The 16,808-nt window shown below is 41.2% G+C and overlaps 1 protein-coding gene across 2 annotated transcripts in view; it reads right to left on the bottom strand.

Moving 5' to 3' along the window:
* esamb (endothelial cell adhesion molecule b) overlaps positions 1–13,222 on the bottom strand; it is a 60,084-nt gene extending 46,862 nt beyond the window's left edge. The window contains exon 1 of one of the 2 annotated variants that reach the window (XM_085184651.1): positions 12,729–13,222. In XM_085184651.1, coding sequence (XP_085040777.1) covers positions 12,729–12,783 — 55 coding nt within the window. In that variant the 5' untranslated portion in view covers positions 12,784–13,222. The remainder of the gene's footprint in view (positions 1–12,728) is intronic. The other variant, XM_085184652.1, reaches the window with a different exon arrangement.
* Positions 13,223–16,808: the final 3,586 nt, after the last annotated feature.

Genomic DNA, 16,808 nt, shown 5'->3' with positions numbered 1-16,808 from the left:
ACGTTTCATTTCACTGAACTTCTATTAACTGCAGCAGTTTGACGCTGAATGCAAATCCTTTTTCATTTGAGCTAAATGTCGACAGCAGAAATAAGTGCACGGCAGGTCTGCTCCTCACTAACGGTGAAAATTAACAAGCAGTGTTTTTCCCTTGGAGCAGAATAAAGATTACTTATGTGATGCTGTAATAAGGAACCTCTTCTGGTCAGTCTTACAGGCCCTCCTGATGGTGCCGAGGAGAAATCCCTCTTATCAAACCTTCCTGATCACACCAATGAAACCTAGCGAGGCTTATAGACAGGAGTGTTACTTCAAGTCATTACGCTGCCTCTGACTTCAATTCTCAGTCATCCCAAAGAGCCAATTATTCTAGGGTTTGACAGATCACTGAGATTATAATCTACTGTTTGGCTTCATAGTCTGCTTGCTAGGTTGTTCCTATTTTGAGCATAACCAGCCTGAGGTGCTAATTCTAATGGCAATTGCTTCACCATCCCCGGAAGCACAAAACACAGTGAAAATTTTATCCACAACCTAAATTGATGTTAGAGCTGCACTAAACACTTGAGGGCTAGAAAGCAAAGAGAGGATTTATGGAAACAACAACGCCTGTTTTACGAGGATTTACTCTAACATACACAGAGAGCAGGTGAAGGACCATGATCTTAAAACGAAAACATTTTGTTTAGGCTGATATTTTTCAAATGAGTATTTTTAGGTTGTTAGTTTATTTTGTGTTAATTAGTTTTTGTTTTCTTTGCAGTAATATAAGGCTGACGATTTCTGGTAAAAATCATAAAGACCCCACACTTCCTGCTGTACTAAGTAGGAATACTATTGCAACAACAGGGTAAAACTAACCTGTCTCACAATGGATTAACCCTGCTCACGTTCCTTGTTAGAGGGTTAACAATCCAATAGTTGGTGAACATTTGAGCTTTGGAAGTGAGGCGAGGAGCCTCAGTGCAAAGTGGAAATTAACAGGATGATTTAAGATTCAAATCAGGTGCCCAGCACTTAATATTTAAAGTAAAAAGAGGATTCTGGAACCACAGGCCAATCACTATATAATATGAACAGGAAGCTGCTCTATCGGTGCGTGATTATGGCTAAAAGGATGATCATAATCACTTTAATAAATACTGAGTTAACAATTATTTCTGAGGATTCTTCTGAAAAATATAAATAAAATATTTGACCAAAAGTTTTCGAAAAATAAAATACACACGATATTGCTTTTATTTTTACACTCTTCTTCATTCCTGCATATTTGAGCATTTTTTGCAGATAAATGCATCCTCTAAAAGTCCTTTTATTACATTAATTGTACCTGCATGACGAATATGAATAAAACTCAAAGCAAAGTACTCGGCAGCTGTGGGATCCCTCTCTATTTCCTCTCCAGTGTATGCACACAGCACAAGAATAGACACCACTGTAAGGGGATAACACATGTTTGTCCAATAAATTGACAAGTTTCCATAAGTCTTTATTGCTTTCACTGTTTATTGGACACTTGTAATGCAATGCCAGATGTGATGCACCTTCATTGGTGATTCTAGTGTCTTTGTGAGCCAGACGGATTTGCAGACATGCTGCACAGCCTCACTTTGTAGATGTTAGAGCTAACGTTTGATAATTCCCGTGACCAACCACTGCTTGATGATCATGATACTCCAGGTGCGTTTTCAGGTGGTTGAATCGGTTAACTGTCTTCCTCTGTGGTGTAAACAAAACTCTAGAGCGCTTTCTGCATATGATATGTTCTCTGTTTACATCACTTTGACTTCTGCTGTGTGTGTGACTGTCTGTTATCTGTAGTATGTAACTGCACTCTATCATGCTCACACCTGTTCGCAGTGCAGGGAACATCTGTGATTGACACATGCAGGCACATCGCCGGGCAGCGATTTATCTTGTCAGTGATTTTCAATATTGGAAGGTGACAGACTGCTCAGATGGTTCAGCAAACAAACCAGCAGGCTGTTCAGGTCAGAGTGTGTGACATATTTTTTAGAAAATACAAACCTGGAGCCACAGCACGGAGGTTGCTGCCCAAAATCTGCACACAGACAGACTTCTATAGGTTTTTACTCTCTGACTGACACGTCTCCTTTTTATGCGTAATTTCTGCTTTAACTTTGATAATCCTGAACTTTGCAAATAAGTAATAAGAGAATATTGGAGTACCATGGGCATATCCCGCATGCATGATTGTCACAGGAGCAGCACACCGTCAGCTGCTGTGTAATGTTAAAAACCTCCAAGAGTTAAAAACACACTTAATGCACCTATCTGACTTCTGTTGTATAAAGGTCTGTTAAATTTTGTTGTGTTACTAAAATGATGACTACCCTCACGATCACTGGGATTAAGGCTCAAATCTGCCAGCTCTGTGCTGCTAGAAGGGAGCCCGCTCAGGGTTACACACGTTTCTGTTATACAGCGCACTCCACTTTCACACTAAACCACATATGTTTAACCTTACGGTGATGCTACAAAATCCCACACACACTAAACATCACACTTTTCAGTGAAAAAGAGGAAAGCTTTCCTTCAAGAGCGCATTACATGAACAAGCGTAACATTACAGAGGCGCAGCGTAATGCAGGTTTAATTTGTAAGGCGGAATAACAGCAGCCTGTGAGTCGCCTTGCTCTGGTGGGATTGACCTCTGGAACCTTCTTTAGCCTCACATAGCCACGCCCGTAGGGTGCAATGCCAGGTTACACCTCAAACCAGATGACAGCGTTAATCTGGCCACAACGAACTTCCCCTCCATCTGCCGAGACGATCGAGCGACAACAGAAAAGCCACAAAGGACGCTCTCCTCAGACAAAAACCCTGCTGCTTTCACACGGACCACACAGCAGCTTTACAGGGCTGTCACCACAATTTTAAAATTAACGTATTACCGACACCAAAAACATCCAGTTTAATTTTGCTTTACTATAATAGCCAAACCGGACTATAATCTTCAAGCATCTTAGTGCAAAACTCATCTCCTGCCATCAGACAGGCTATTTCCTACCTCCACTACCAAGTCAACAGAAAAAAAGGTATCATTTCTTAACAAACGAGCAGTTTTAAAGATAAAAAAAATCAATATTTTAATAAAAGCAAAGATTTTAAAATGCTGAAGAAGTTAACAAGTTTTTTTAATGTTCAAATGGTTAAAAGAAGATACAGACAATAACATTTTAAAATCCTTTCAGTGTTTGTGTTGAATTGCAGAAACTGCCAGGAAATTAATTCCAGTAGCTTAAGGCAGCTTTCTCAAGCTATGAACAGTAGCATTAATGGCTTGCTTTGTCTCAGACCTCAACATAAACGGCCCTTTTCAAGTCCAATGTCACAGCGCACAATGCATAATAGCTTTGTACTGTGCATGTGTTCACACTCGGAGCAAAAGTCTTATTTAAAGAGAAAATATACCTCATTAGTGTGTGTTGTTTACCCAGAGTGCACCTGGTCTGAATCATCACGACCTTCGCCTACGCCTGGGGTGTAAATGACACACTCCTCCAAGATACATCATTTATGGCCAACGATCTGCAGGGAGACCAACGGCTAGTACAAACGCAATGCACCTCATTTGGATAGTTTTTACTCTGCAGAACTGTGATTCAGAAGCTGTGACGCACCTGAGGTGAGACCAAAGAGCAAAGTGACGATATAATTGGCAAAGGGGTGAGACTGAAATGACTCCTGCAAGTTTCATCTCCCCTGGTGGATGAACCACACTGGTCACCAGTGGAAACATCATTAGTCTCTTAAAAATGGAGCATGGACGGCAAGCACACCTGTAAAGCTTTACCACTAGATCTCTCTGTGCTTCTTTTTTGCCTCACTGTCTACACAACTACACAAACACACAATATTAACATCCCTTCCTTAATATTTTTTAGGACTCCCTTATGCTGCAAAGACAGCTCTGACCTCTCCGGTCACGGATGCGAGTAATGACACAAAAGAAACAAAAGGTCTTGCTGTGTATGCGCTCTTATTACAAAGCAAAGATTTACTGTTGCTGTAGAACCGGTATCTTAATGTGCTTTACATATTCTGTGTGAATTAGAGCTGTGCAATATGACAATATATAAAAGATGATGAAATGAAAACCTTTTCATCTCCGTCGTTCATGCTCTATTCTTTATTTCATGGTGTTTACTGCAATATGCAACACATGGATGCAGGCACACATGTGAATATCAACTCAGCGAGTAGAAGTGAGACAAAACTAGGAAGCTCTGAATAACAGAAGGATCAGTAAAGACAAATCAAGGCGCTTGTTCCTAAATGAGGGGTTACCTCTGTAGTATGGATGGTTACATAAAGTCTAATGTGGACTATAAAACTGCACTGTAAACGCCAGTCCCAAAAAGAGATGGGAGAAACACCCTTCAGCTATGTTACGAGTGCTGATGTTCCATCGTCTGCCCACGAGATGGACAGAAACGTGTTTAAAATCCCACAAACTGCCAGCTAATGCGAACAGTCACACAGAGGACGAGCGAGTAAATAAATACCCAGTCAACACACATATGTGGGGCCCAAATAGGGAGTAGCAGGGCTAATATTTGGGGCTTACTTGGGAAACCCAACTGGGGTCCAGCTAATTTTGTCCTCAGTTTCCATGGTGGCCCAAAGTGTGTTTCCCCAGATGGGTTTATGCTGGGGGGCCGGATAAGCCCCAAATCAGGCCCGGTCATAAAAATATGTGGGGCCTAGGTGGGTAGAAGCAGGTCTGATATTTGGGGCCCACTTGGGTTACCCACCTGGGACCCAGCTAATTTTGTCCTCAGTTTCCATGGTGGCCCCAAATGTGTTTGCCCAGATGGATTAATGATGGGACCCAGATGGGCCCCAAATCAGGCCCAGTCAACAAATGAGTGTGGGGCCCAAATGGGTAGAAGCAGGTCTGATGGTTGGGACCCACTTGGGTTACCCACCTGGCACCCAGCTACTTTTAATAATAATAATGCATTTTATTTGAGGGCGCCTTTCAGAAACCCAAGGTCACCTTACAAAGAACAAAATTAATAAAAGGAACAATAGTCATAAAATACATAAAATAAGTTAAAATTGCAAAACAGAGCTTGAAAACAGATAAAATCAGCACTAAAGCAAATAAGTCCAGGGCTCGCAAAATCGCTAGCCTGACGTCCTGGGGCTAGCGATTTTTCCAGTCGGGCTACCAAAATCTATCTCTGCCCTGCCCGTCGGGCTATCGTAGGAAGGAAAAATATATGTCAATGCTTTTGCATTCTTTCGGAAATGCAGCTGGGTAATTATGTCATTGGCATCGGTGAGCCACTGTCAATATGTGACATATTGAAATCGCGTTTGAATTTGCGCTTGTTTTTTGCTTTCACTTTGCAATCGCGCGAACTGTGTATAGAGAGCGACAGCACTGATTGGTGAGTGACGATAATTTGCGCACCAATTCCTCTGACGTCGTCTTATCAATCGTTACTCGCTTACTATCTGACATGACAAGTGAAATCTCCCGCAGCTTAAACATGTGAGAGGTTGATCGCGCAGAGAATCGCTGAGCGTTATGTGAGTGCCTGTGTAAAAGCAGCAGGATATATATTTTAGTTCTGCTGAGCCAAATAAGACAGGTCAGGGTGAAGAAGTGACAGCCAAAGAAAAGCTTACCACAAAACGGAAAAGTTATGACAAATCAGACTATAAGGCAAAAAGAAAGTGCAGCTTTATGGTTTCATGGACAAATGAATTTCTGTGGCTGCAATATGACGAGCTAAATAACCAGGGCTGCACATAAGTGGTCCGCAGGTGTGTATTCCCTGTCAAAATAAAAAACGCGCACAAGATAAGAAGTTGCAACGCGTGTTTGCATACATAAGATTTTCAGGAGGAGGACAGACATTTGTTTAGAACTCTTAAAGATGTCGAAGAAGCTCCTTTAAGCAGTTACTTTGGTTTTCCTCCACCTCCAAAGAAATGTCAGAAGGAGTCCGAACCACAAAAGAAGCACATATTCTCGGAAAAGTGGTTGCAGGAGGTGAGCTGGCTTTAAACAAATGATGAACGCACAGAGATGTGGTGCAGAATGTGCCGTGAAAATCCCACTCTAGCGGACAAAAACAGCCTTTTATATGGACGCAAACGCGCGTTGCAACTTCTTATCTGGTGCACATGCGGACCACTTATGTGCACCCATGTAAATAACATAATGTTCTGCCGGGTGTGTTGTTGGTTTTCCCTCGATTTCTGAGTCGACAAGCGCCTTTGTTACTGGGACCAGTCATTTTAAGAAAGGCCCCCATTAGAACCCATGAGAAATGCAAGAAATGCATTATTGCTCAGTCTGCAGTATCTTTCCCAGAACAAACACCAATTGCAAATAACATACTAAAAATAAACCTGAAAATCAGTTTAAAACAGCGTACTGTGTTGCAAAGACTGAACTACCACTGGCACAATTTATCAGTCTTTGCAAACTTCAAAAAGCAAATGGCCTCGATCTTGGTTCCACTTGCCTCTTACCCGTGACTTCAGTGGAAATTTCAGATTCAGGATCTGACACAGACTGATTCATGTTCTACACAGTTCTTACAAGTTCATAGAAATTTCTGTTCAATTAGAACCAAGTATTTGAGTTGATGATTGTAATCTTTATACAATGTTGTAATTTGTTTTTCAAAAATTTTTTTGGTTAATGTTTTGTTTCCGTTACAATATTATACTTTAATGTATAATATTGTAACGGAAACAAAACAGGAAACAAAACATCAATCAAAAATTTGCTCTCTTTTTTATTCGGGCTACTTAAATTTATTTTGGGCTTCCAAAAACTTAAGAGTCCCTGCCCGAAGGGCTACCAGGGACTTTGAAATTTTGCGAGCCCTGAAGTCAGTTTAAACAGATGTGTTTTGAGCTGTGTCTTAAATACGGAAAGGGAGTCAATATTTCTTATGGCTGGAGGAAGAGAGTTCCAGAGTGGGGAGCAGAGCGACTGAAAGCTCTGTTCCCCATAGTAATAAGGCGTGAGGACTTTTGTCCTCAGTTTCCATGATGGCCTGTAGTTATAACTATAGGGCTGTGCGATATGACCAAACAACGATATATATCAAAAATTTTACATTTTCTGTAAATTCTGTGAATCTCAGGCAACTCGACTTGCACGAAGTGTTTTCAGCTGGGCGTTGCGATGAAAAAATATTGCCGTAAACAGTTTATTTTTCGACATAATGAAACAAACAATAGCGTAAAATAAAAAAATGAAAAACTATATTGGGCGCTATATTTGAATATCTGATTTTTTGATCACCAAATATCGGTCTTGGTATTGGAATTAAAAACCCCAATATCAGCCAAGCTCATGTCTTATATCATTACCCAGATGAGATTTTCGTCCTCTACACAGGCCTAGTTTGAGTCTTTTCACTTTCAAGGAATCTATACATAGATTTTTTTATTGCTTTGTTGCCTTAATTTGAAAAACAAAAAATGCTCATAAATATCTGTTAAAGTCAAAGATGGAAAACTGAGCTCCTGAATGTAGGTATTATTCCACTCTTCAATGTTGAAGTTACTGCCTTAAAGGTTCTAAAATGTAGCAGCACAATGCTGAGCGTTACTGGACTGTAAGAGTGTGCTGTGGATAGCAAATCACTAATGCAGTCAGTGTACCAAACATCAAAGCAAGTCATTCAGCAAGCAAAATGCTGATTAGTTTGTGAGCATAATGGTTAACGTTGTGTGCCATATTTTTCTTTCTGATGTGGGGGAAATGTGGGTTACTTATTTTATGTGCATCAGCTAAAATGTGCATGGCCAAAATGTGACATTAGTTTCATTACAGCAGCGCAAACACAACCAGCAAACTGTAAGAAACCACTGCAAGCATTATATAAACAACTATTTTTGCACCAGGATGAGGCTTTCTGGTCTGTTACTGGGTGCAAAAATCTGTACCGCATCAGTGTTTTCAAAGTTCCACATCCATCATGGTTAACTCAAAGCAAATTCAGACTGCTTTGATGACCTGCCTCAAAGTCACATTAGCTCAGTGATCCAGCACGCAAAGCTCCAATCAACACCTGTCAACCTCCACTACTGCAACTGTCGACAGAGGGAACTTGGATGTTTTGATAGATCCATGTCGGTATGAAGTCCAACATGCAGCAGCTGTTGCGTGCAGCAACATAAAACACTGCTCACCACTGTCCTCTTTATTGTTTGGCAAGCATGAGCCAATTAATTTGACCTAGTTTTACATGAGAGAATTCTTTAGGTAGCTTTGGCTCCTTCTGCCTCCAATCAGTGTCTCTCCCCTCTGCAGGGGTCTTTCTGTGAGTTTGTGCTATACAGAGTGGACTCTGGTCAATTAGGCTTCCTCATCCAACGCCCACACTAAGGTATGTGTCAGCCTAACAAATGTAACTATGCATGAAACTGGTGCCAATTTACCAGTTTGAGCCAGAAAAGATCAATTTGGTTCAATGAAGCGGCTCCGAAGATGCACGGCATCAGGATGTTTTCTGAGGAGCTGACGACGAGCATTCAAAGCATTCAAATGTAATGTTTCCAGCAAAAAGCCTGGAAAAAAAGGAATTTCCTATTAAAAAAAGAAACTCACAAAATTTAAAGACCCCTTCAAATGCAAACCAAGTTTTTAATTCTCCTAACATGGCATTGATTTTTAAATGCTAAACAACAGTATGAATGAGGTAAGGAGTGAATGCCATTGCTCAGCATATCTCTTTGGAACACAGTGTATTTCTACGAGTCTGTGATGGAAGAAGCACACTCGGAGGCAGGAATGATCTTTTGTGGTGCAGTGAGATTTTGCAGACACGTGACTACTATCCACATGGCATTAACTTGTCTGCCATTTTGAATGTGTGACAATCGTAAAGACAATGTAGAGTAAAGTGAATAAGGCGCCCGTCGCACATGTCTGGACACTGATCTATGACCATCTGACCATGTGAAAACTACCAGCTCTAAGGGTAAAATTAGTACTGCCAGACTGATTGCAAGTGGTTGCTGGAGTTCGATGGCAGTTGCAAGGAAAAATAATTGCTAAACATCCAATCACACAGGCCTACAGGCTGGTCAGTGACCTGCTGGCAACCACCCGTCACTAGGGAAAAACATCTTTCCCAACCAGATGGCAAAAACCTTGATGACATAGTTTGACTGCAAGTCTACAAACAGTGTCCAGTCCAGCCACTCTCACAGCTGTAGCGAAACTGTGGAAAGTGCAACACAAACTGATGACTGTTCATCTTCAAAGTAAAAGCCTTTTGAAACACGTTGTATCCATTGCTTTCCATTGATAGGGTTTCTAAGCAGAAAGACAAAATCAAGTTTACTCATGATGTTTAAAAGAGATTTGAAAACTACTGCAAACAGTGCTAATCTCCCCTCTGTTTTTGGCACACTCCAAAATTTGGAATCCCCCGTTTCCTGTTTGATAGTGTGGGCCTTCAACATGGTGGCCATAGGCTGTGAACGACAAACCTTCCTTACAAACATTTCAGTAGTACTGGCAATAAAAATGATTCTACTTGAATAATATGATTTTGATCTGCAGCACGACCAAAATCATTGTGACCATGTGGTATGAACTTTTAATCTTTTGAAATGGTTTCTTTGAAGACTGCAACTCACAGTCGTTGTGTTTAGAGTGACTGCTATCATATCATGTCTACCAACAGTCTGACTGAATGGGGTCAAGCTGGCAATTTCAAGCAATCTGTTTATAATAATGCAGCAACTAACTGTAAAAAATTGGGGGGGAAATCACATATTTGCTGCTGTTTACACAGAAATTCACAGTAACTACTTACCATTCTGAATCTAAATGGAACCTCCACAATAGTGATGTTGCTAAAGGACGTAGACACTCAGCAACCGTGCCTTTATTTAGGAAAACCAAATGCAACCAGCTGAGTTGAGTGTCTTACTATAAAGAGTAGCGCTGCAGGCGAGTTGTGCTATCGGCACAGACTCCAAAGAGTTGGCAGTCTGTCTGTGTTTATAACTTAGTCTGAGATTATTTGCACGCATTCAGCAATCTGTGTATCAGTCCGCATGGTATCAAATTAGGCATCAACAATTGTGTAACTCGACTGGTATTGTGGTACTGACTACTAGTCCCATTCTTGCTTATTGTTTATTTCCTGCTTCTACAGTGTGGTAAACTATGAGGGGATATTGGGCTTACGTTTTTCCTGCAATGTTAAACCGACAACAACAATTTTATGTGTATGTGATGCTTTGGCTTTCTGAACTGCTTAAAAAGAACCAAACATGTCTGCGTTTTGTTCATAAGATAATCGACATGTTAAATGAATAAGCTCAACGGTTCTTGAAGTCTTCACTTTCATGTGAGTTTCCTGCTGGGAGTGACACAAACACCCTGGTATCTACAAGTGCTTTGACTTTGACATCAAGAAGACTGAGACACTTCTTTGCCATTCTGCAGTGGTCTCTGAGGGCTTCCAAATCTTTGCGCTGACAGTTAATACTCATGCAGCAGCCTTGCCAGGAATGCTGTTTGTTCCAAGCTGGACCACAACTGACTAATTTCTTGTTTAGTTAATCATGCAATACATAATCAGAATTACGCTAAGCTCTGGGAGTTAGTCTCTGAAAAGGGATATAATTGGCTCGCAATCATCAGCTTACACCAACGACATAAACCAGACGTCAGTGAAGACAATCGGCTGAGGACATGACTTTCTTTTAATAGCAAAACCAAAGAGAAAGACATTCAAATTAGAAGGGAGCGATGGTGCCATGTCAAGTCACCTTGTCACGGTCCTCAGGCCAATCTGAAATATCTAATGGGCAAGAGTAGTGCATTTCTGCATGAATACACCGAATGGTACAACCAAGATGTGATTTACTGCTGCTAATGGGTACAAACGATTGTTCAGTATCTGCCTCAAATCATCAAAAATAAAATGGGTGCCCAAAGGAAGCATATTAACAGATTTATTTAAGCGTTTAGTGACCAATTAGCTACGGGTCTTCTCATGCAAGGCCAATAAAGCTGCTGCATTTCATCAACACAAACAGAGTCTTCTCTGCTCTTCTAAAGTCAGGACGGGCAGACGTTTTCCTGACAGGCAGGACGGGTTTGACAGGCTGCTTAGCTGCTGTCCAAGACGTAAAAAGGAATCCATCGATCAAATCCAAAAAGCTATTTGATCATCAGAACAGGAAGCGGTTGAAGTCTCTCATCAGCGAGGCACAAACTGAATTCATTCATTTCATCCCATTAAAAGCAGTTGCACAAATCAAAGCACGGCAGACGTAATGTCACGCTACAGCGGCTCCGATGCAGAAGCCCACACAGATTTGAACTCAGGTGTCCTCTAACTGCTTGAGAACAACACTGATGTTTTTATTAAGCGATTACAGCATTGAATGTAAGGTAAGATTGATATAAAGTTCCAGTATTGTCTTTCTTGATGCTGCTTTTAAGTCAAAACCCCCAGTTTGAACCAAACAAATCCTGACATAAAGGAGACAAGCTGTAACAATCTCTGATTTCCACACTGGGAGAAAGCCAACATCTGGTAGGAAATGATGCAGCGGCACGGTTGACAGGAATAAGATCGGCCAAGTCAGAAAAACCTAAAGGGTGTTTTGGAGTAGAGCCTGGATGGTGTATTGGAGTGTGTATTCACAGAAGGAAATTAATAATATTTTAGCACATCAGTGTGTGTGTGTGTGTTTGTGCTTGTTTTGGCTCTAGGGTTTAGAGCTAAATGAAATTACTGCAGTCCAAACTGATAAAAGCTAAATATGACTTAAACTTGTCTGCATCAAATTGCTGTACAAACAGCATTAACATTTACATTTGCAATGCTTCAGTCTGTTAGTCGCTATCTATGATTTATTTAAGCGTTTGTGCATTAACTGTATGCACACAAAGCAGTAACAGGGGCCAAACTGTGCAGGACATTAAACCTGTATGACCGGTATTCTTAGGTAAGCCTTCTTAATTTGACAGCTGGGATTTCTCTGACTAGAATTTTCAAAAATGACATCCTGCTCCTTCAGGTAGACTCAAGCTTTTATGTTATTTTTAACCTCACAGGGGACAATAACGATGGGGGGAGAGAAAAAAGGCAGCAACGTTTGAGTTCCTTGAAATTCATTTCTGAGCATTCAACCGTGCAACAACATTATGCCCTCTTAAAATGAGGAGTACTCTGCTGTGTGCTTAAAAGGGAACCTCTGGTATAAAAACACACACACTCACACACACACACACACACACACTCACTCTCACACACACACACACACACATAAGCAGTTGCAGCCACAGCGTTATAAATTACATATTTAATGAAAAGTCCCTGCTTCTAAATTCAAAATTTAACTTAAGGTAGGAGGGGGAAAGAGGTTTCAGCTTTCCAAGACGCGTAATTAGGACTGAAGCAGGTTATTCGCTGTTTGTTACAATAAGTCTGAATCTGAGCAATGAATAAACGCCTTTATAAACGGCTTCGAGGCAGAAGTGTATAGAGGTCGTGCATGTTCAGTTTAAAAAAGTCTTTTATTCAATGCAGTTTGACTCTTTGCTTAATAATTGTCAATTCAATATTAAAGCAAATTCTTCCATCAGTGATAAGTTGGTTATTTGCTCTCCGATGTTTATAAAAGTAAAGAAAAACATAGTTTTGTCACCACTGACATGCTGTGAGGTTTAGGGAGCGTGAGTGGATTAATTACCCTACCTTGAATGATCCATAATAACATCAGCATGGCTTGGAGTCTTGTCTTTATTCCCATGGTGCCACATCCACCGGCTGCTCCCAGCAGCTTTTCTAAAGCTGGCACCAAAACACTCTTCGCACTTCCCTTTCCACAAGTGCTGCCCAGTTATCTTCAGGTAACAATTAATTGTCCGTTACACAAACATGCGAGGCGACGTCTGCAAACGAAGCACCCTCTCCTCTTCCCATCTCTATCATTAACAGCGGCTGACATCGCGGAGCGCACCGGCGTCTCCCCCGCTCCTGCGCTCCACGGATATCAGGAGAGAAGAAAACATTCAAACTGTTCCACTTCCGTCTGTTTCTCTGCTGCTGTGCTGAGTCCGCTTTATGGAGGGATTACTTCTGCCGCACGTCTGTGCTGAAGTGTGTCGCTCCTTTTTGTCCTGATCCCACAGTAAACTGTAGGCGCTTTTTTCACCTGCCGGAGCTGCTCGGTGCCGCCCCCTGTCAGCAACGGTTACGCACTGTTTCCAAACTTTAAGCAGCTCGTCTTAGGACGCACACCAATCCGTGCTGCACCTTACAGTTTTCTACGCCCAGAGACTCCACTCATACTCTCATACGTTAAATAATAACCGCTGTTGTAACTGTTGTAACTGGAAGTAATTCTCAGAAATTCTCCACATGCCAAAAATGCTGTGTGTATTTAACTCTTTATTTTTATGGTATTGTATTATTCTGTGGCTTATGGGTAAGCACAGGCCTTCTTTCAGCACCTCACCGGTACCAGGTTGGACCCAGAGCTGCCTTAATTCTTCACAACACAGATTCAACGAGGAGACAGAGATTTTAGTCCATTTTGACACAGATGCTGCAGATTTTTCAGCTCCACATCCACGATGTGAGTTTCCCGTTCCACCACTTCCCAGAGGTGCTCTGTTGGACTGAGATCTGGTGACTGTGGAGGCCATTTGAGTACAGTGAACTCATTTTCATGTTCAAGAAAACAGTTTGAGATGATCCGGGCTAAATGACAATGGTGTGTTCCTGAAAGCATCTATCAGAGGATGGCTACACTGTAGTTATAAATGGTCAGCAGCAATACTCAGGTATTTAAATGATGCTGAGCCTGTCCTCTGAATATTATAGCTAGAACTGAGACTCATCATATAAGGAAACATTTTTCCAGTCTTGTTGTTTAATTTTGCTGAGCCCAAGTGAACTGTAGCCTCAGGCTTCCTGTTCTAAGATGGGTTGCTGTAGCCCATCTGCTTCAAGGTTTGGCATGTTGTGCATTCTGGCATGCTTTTGTCCATACCTTGGCTGTAACAAGTAGTCATTTGAATAACTGTTGCCTTCCTATCAACTCGAAGCCGTCTGGTCATTCTCTGATGCCAAACAAGATATTCTCACTGGTTTTGTCATGTTCAAAGTTGCTTAAATCACATATTTACCTCCCATTCTGATGCTCGCTTTGAACTTCTGGTCCTCTTGAACATGCCTAACTCCACTGAGTTGCTGCCATGTATTTAGCTGATTAGATATTTGGATTAATGAGCCATTGAACACATGTACCTATCAAAAACGGCCGATTGGTGTCTGTGCAAACATACAATTCACCCCACTGAATATCAAGCCAGACTAAATTAACTACTAGCCTCAGAAATTCTTGGTGTGACGATGACTGAAGAAACTGATCACACTCTCACCACTGAGGGATCTTATCTTGAGTGCAGTGACAGCTGAAAACCACCACATCAAGCCTCAAGTCATATTTTATGAACTATACAGCGTATTATTCTTTCATATCACCAAAAGCCACAATGACACTCAAGGAATACGTTGGACTGAAAAGAATCAAACCAGCCTAAAAAAATAAGGTCATATACGCTTTAATGTTTTCTTCCTTAACAGTGGGTTAAAAGATTTAAAAGCGGGGTTTGCAAAAGCAACGAGAAATGTCAAACTTTAATGAAAGAGGGATTGTTTGCATGTGTTTCATCCAGTTTCCCCCCGTAAATGGACTGAAAACCTTCTCTGCCCTGCACAGGATAAAGATGCAGAAAACCGACACGCTGTCGCAAATGCAGAAACATTAGGAAACAAACTGCACAAGCCGCATGGCCTTCATGGCCCCCCCCCCCCCCCCCCCCCCATCTGAGTGAAAGTCTGTATTTGACAGGTGCGGTCGGACGTGTGCTTTGCCACACTCAAAACTGCAGAAGCGTGGCCTCACACACACCGACACATGCTGGTAAATCTCTGCAGCGAGGTCAGAAGTCCAACAACTACAATGTTTCACAATGGTATGAAGGGGTAATTTGTAAAATTACAACAAAATGCCTGCGTAAATCAACGTTATCGCTGGTTAGGTTGCTACAAATTTATTTCCTATTTAGACATGTAGCAGATGTGAATTGACTTGGAGTTACTCTATATTAATCTGACAGCCGTTGTGTGCCTGCAGGTGCATAGTGGGGGTTTAAAACTTTTTCATTAAAAACAGATTAATACAGCAGTGAGCGTGAACCTAAACAGTAAAGCCACATCAGAGAAGAAGAGTGAGTTCACTACGAGCAACATTTTTCCCGTTAGCCATAGACTGATTTGATATAAACGTGTTGATTACAGCAGTTGCAAGTAAATTCTAACAAGTTCTTGTAACACTGAAAAAATAATAACGTCCTCACAGGAACTTTTACCCAGATCCATTTAAATGTAATTCCCACTCATTCATCATGCATTATTTGATGCATTACAAGGTCTAATTCAGAGCAGAAACGCGTGTCACAGGTGAGTGTTGCACAAAGTCTGCCCAGCCACTTCTACAGGAGTAATGTAATTCGGTCACAGACCCAAGCTGTTCTCACAATAAATGCATTACCAGGTGAAATATTCATGCAGGTGGGTCAATGTGTTGCATTTTTAATGCAATATAATGGATTTATTACATGATATTAAGCTCTATGATATCACGCCATCATCTTAGCATGCACCAAGGTTCACCAGTAAACACGCTTGATGGGCGGCACAGCTCATTCAAACACATAAAGGCTGAAACATGTTTGTGTTGTTTTGCTTTTTAATTTATTTTCGGCTGTCATACAGGAAGTTAGACATCTGATTTATTTATGTGCTTCTCGTATTGCAGAGTCTGTTGTCCTCCCTCTTCTTCTACTGTTGGATCTACTGAAAACCCTTTGTGAGCGATCTTATCCATACAGAATACACACACAGTACGATTCAGTGCTATTCAGCCTGACACAGAAGTCTATTTAAAATGTGTTGGTGGCCTCATCCCATGATTCTTCTTCTTACTGTTTATATTTACATACCACTCTGCATTTAATCAGTAGTTATTATTAATCTCCTACTCCTATTGCTACTACCTGTAACTAGTTCTGCTGGCAGGTTCTTCCTGTTTAAGGGGAGTTTTTCCTTCCAGCTATCGCCAAAGGAGTTGCTCATAAGGGGTCTTGAGGGGGTCTCTAAGATTGTTGGGGTTTTTTTTGTCTGCACCTTGAGGCAGCTGTTGTGATTTGGCAGCATTATAAATAAAACTGAATTGAACTGAGATTAATTCAACTAAAGTTATTATTTTTGTTGATGTAGTTATGATACTAAGATACATACAAACTGGTTTTACACCAGCCTGAGTTGAGTATTAACTGCAGACTTTTATGTTCACGTTTTGTGTCAGTGAGCGGGAAAGATGTAGAAATCATAGACGCGTCAGAAAAAATCGATGTAGCTGTCATGTGTGAGTAATTGATTCTGGTGTGGAAGACGCACTGGTACGAAACTGCACAGCTTGCATGTTAAAGCATAAAGTTCCCCTTCAATGAGCAACATTTCCAGTGGGTCAGATACATTTTAGACCTTAATTCAGCAAAAATGTTGGACGACTCCCACACCTGTGCTTCCATGCAGTGTGTGCACGTGATAAATGGCTGCACAAAAGACCCTGAAATGACAGAATCTAATCTTGGCTGGCGTTTAGTCCGAGAAATATTTCTATGGTTGATTTGTGTCTCTTTCTGTGGCTATCTATATGAGGAAATTGCCTCCCGACAGTTTCCCTCAATGTGTCCATTGTTA

Source organism: Neolamprologus multifasciatus, chromosome 14, assembly GCF_963576455.1.
Source record: "Neolamprologus multifasciatus chromosome 14, fNeoMul1.2, whole genome shotgun sequence".
NCBI lineage: Eukaryota > Metazoa > Chordata > Actinopteri > Cichliformes > Cichlidae > Neolamprologus > Neolamprologus multifasciatus.
Note: the sequence above shows the minus strand (reverse complement) of the source record. Positions and strands in the feature narration are given on the sequence as shown.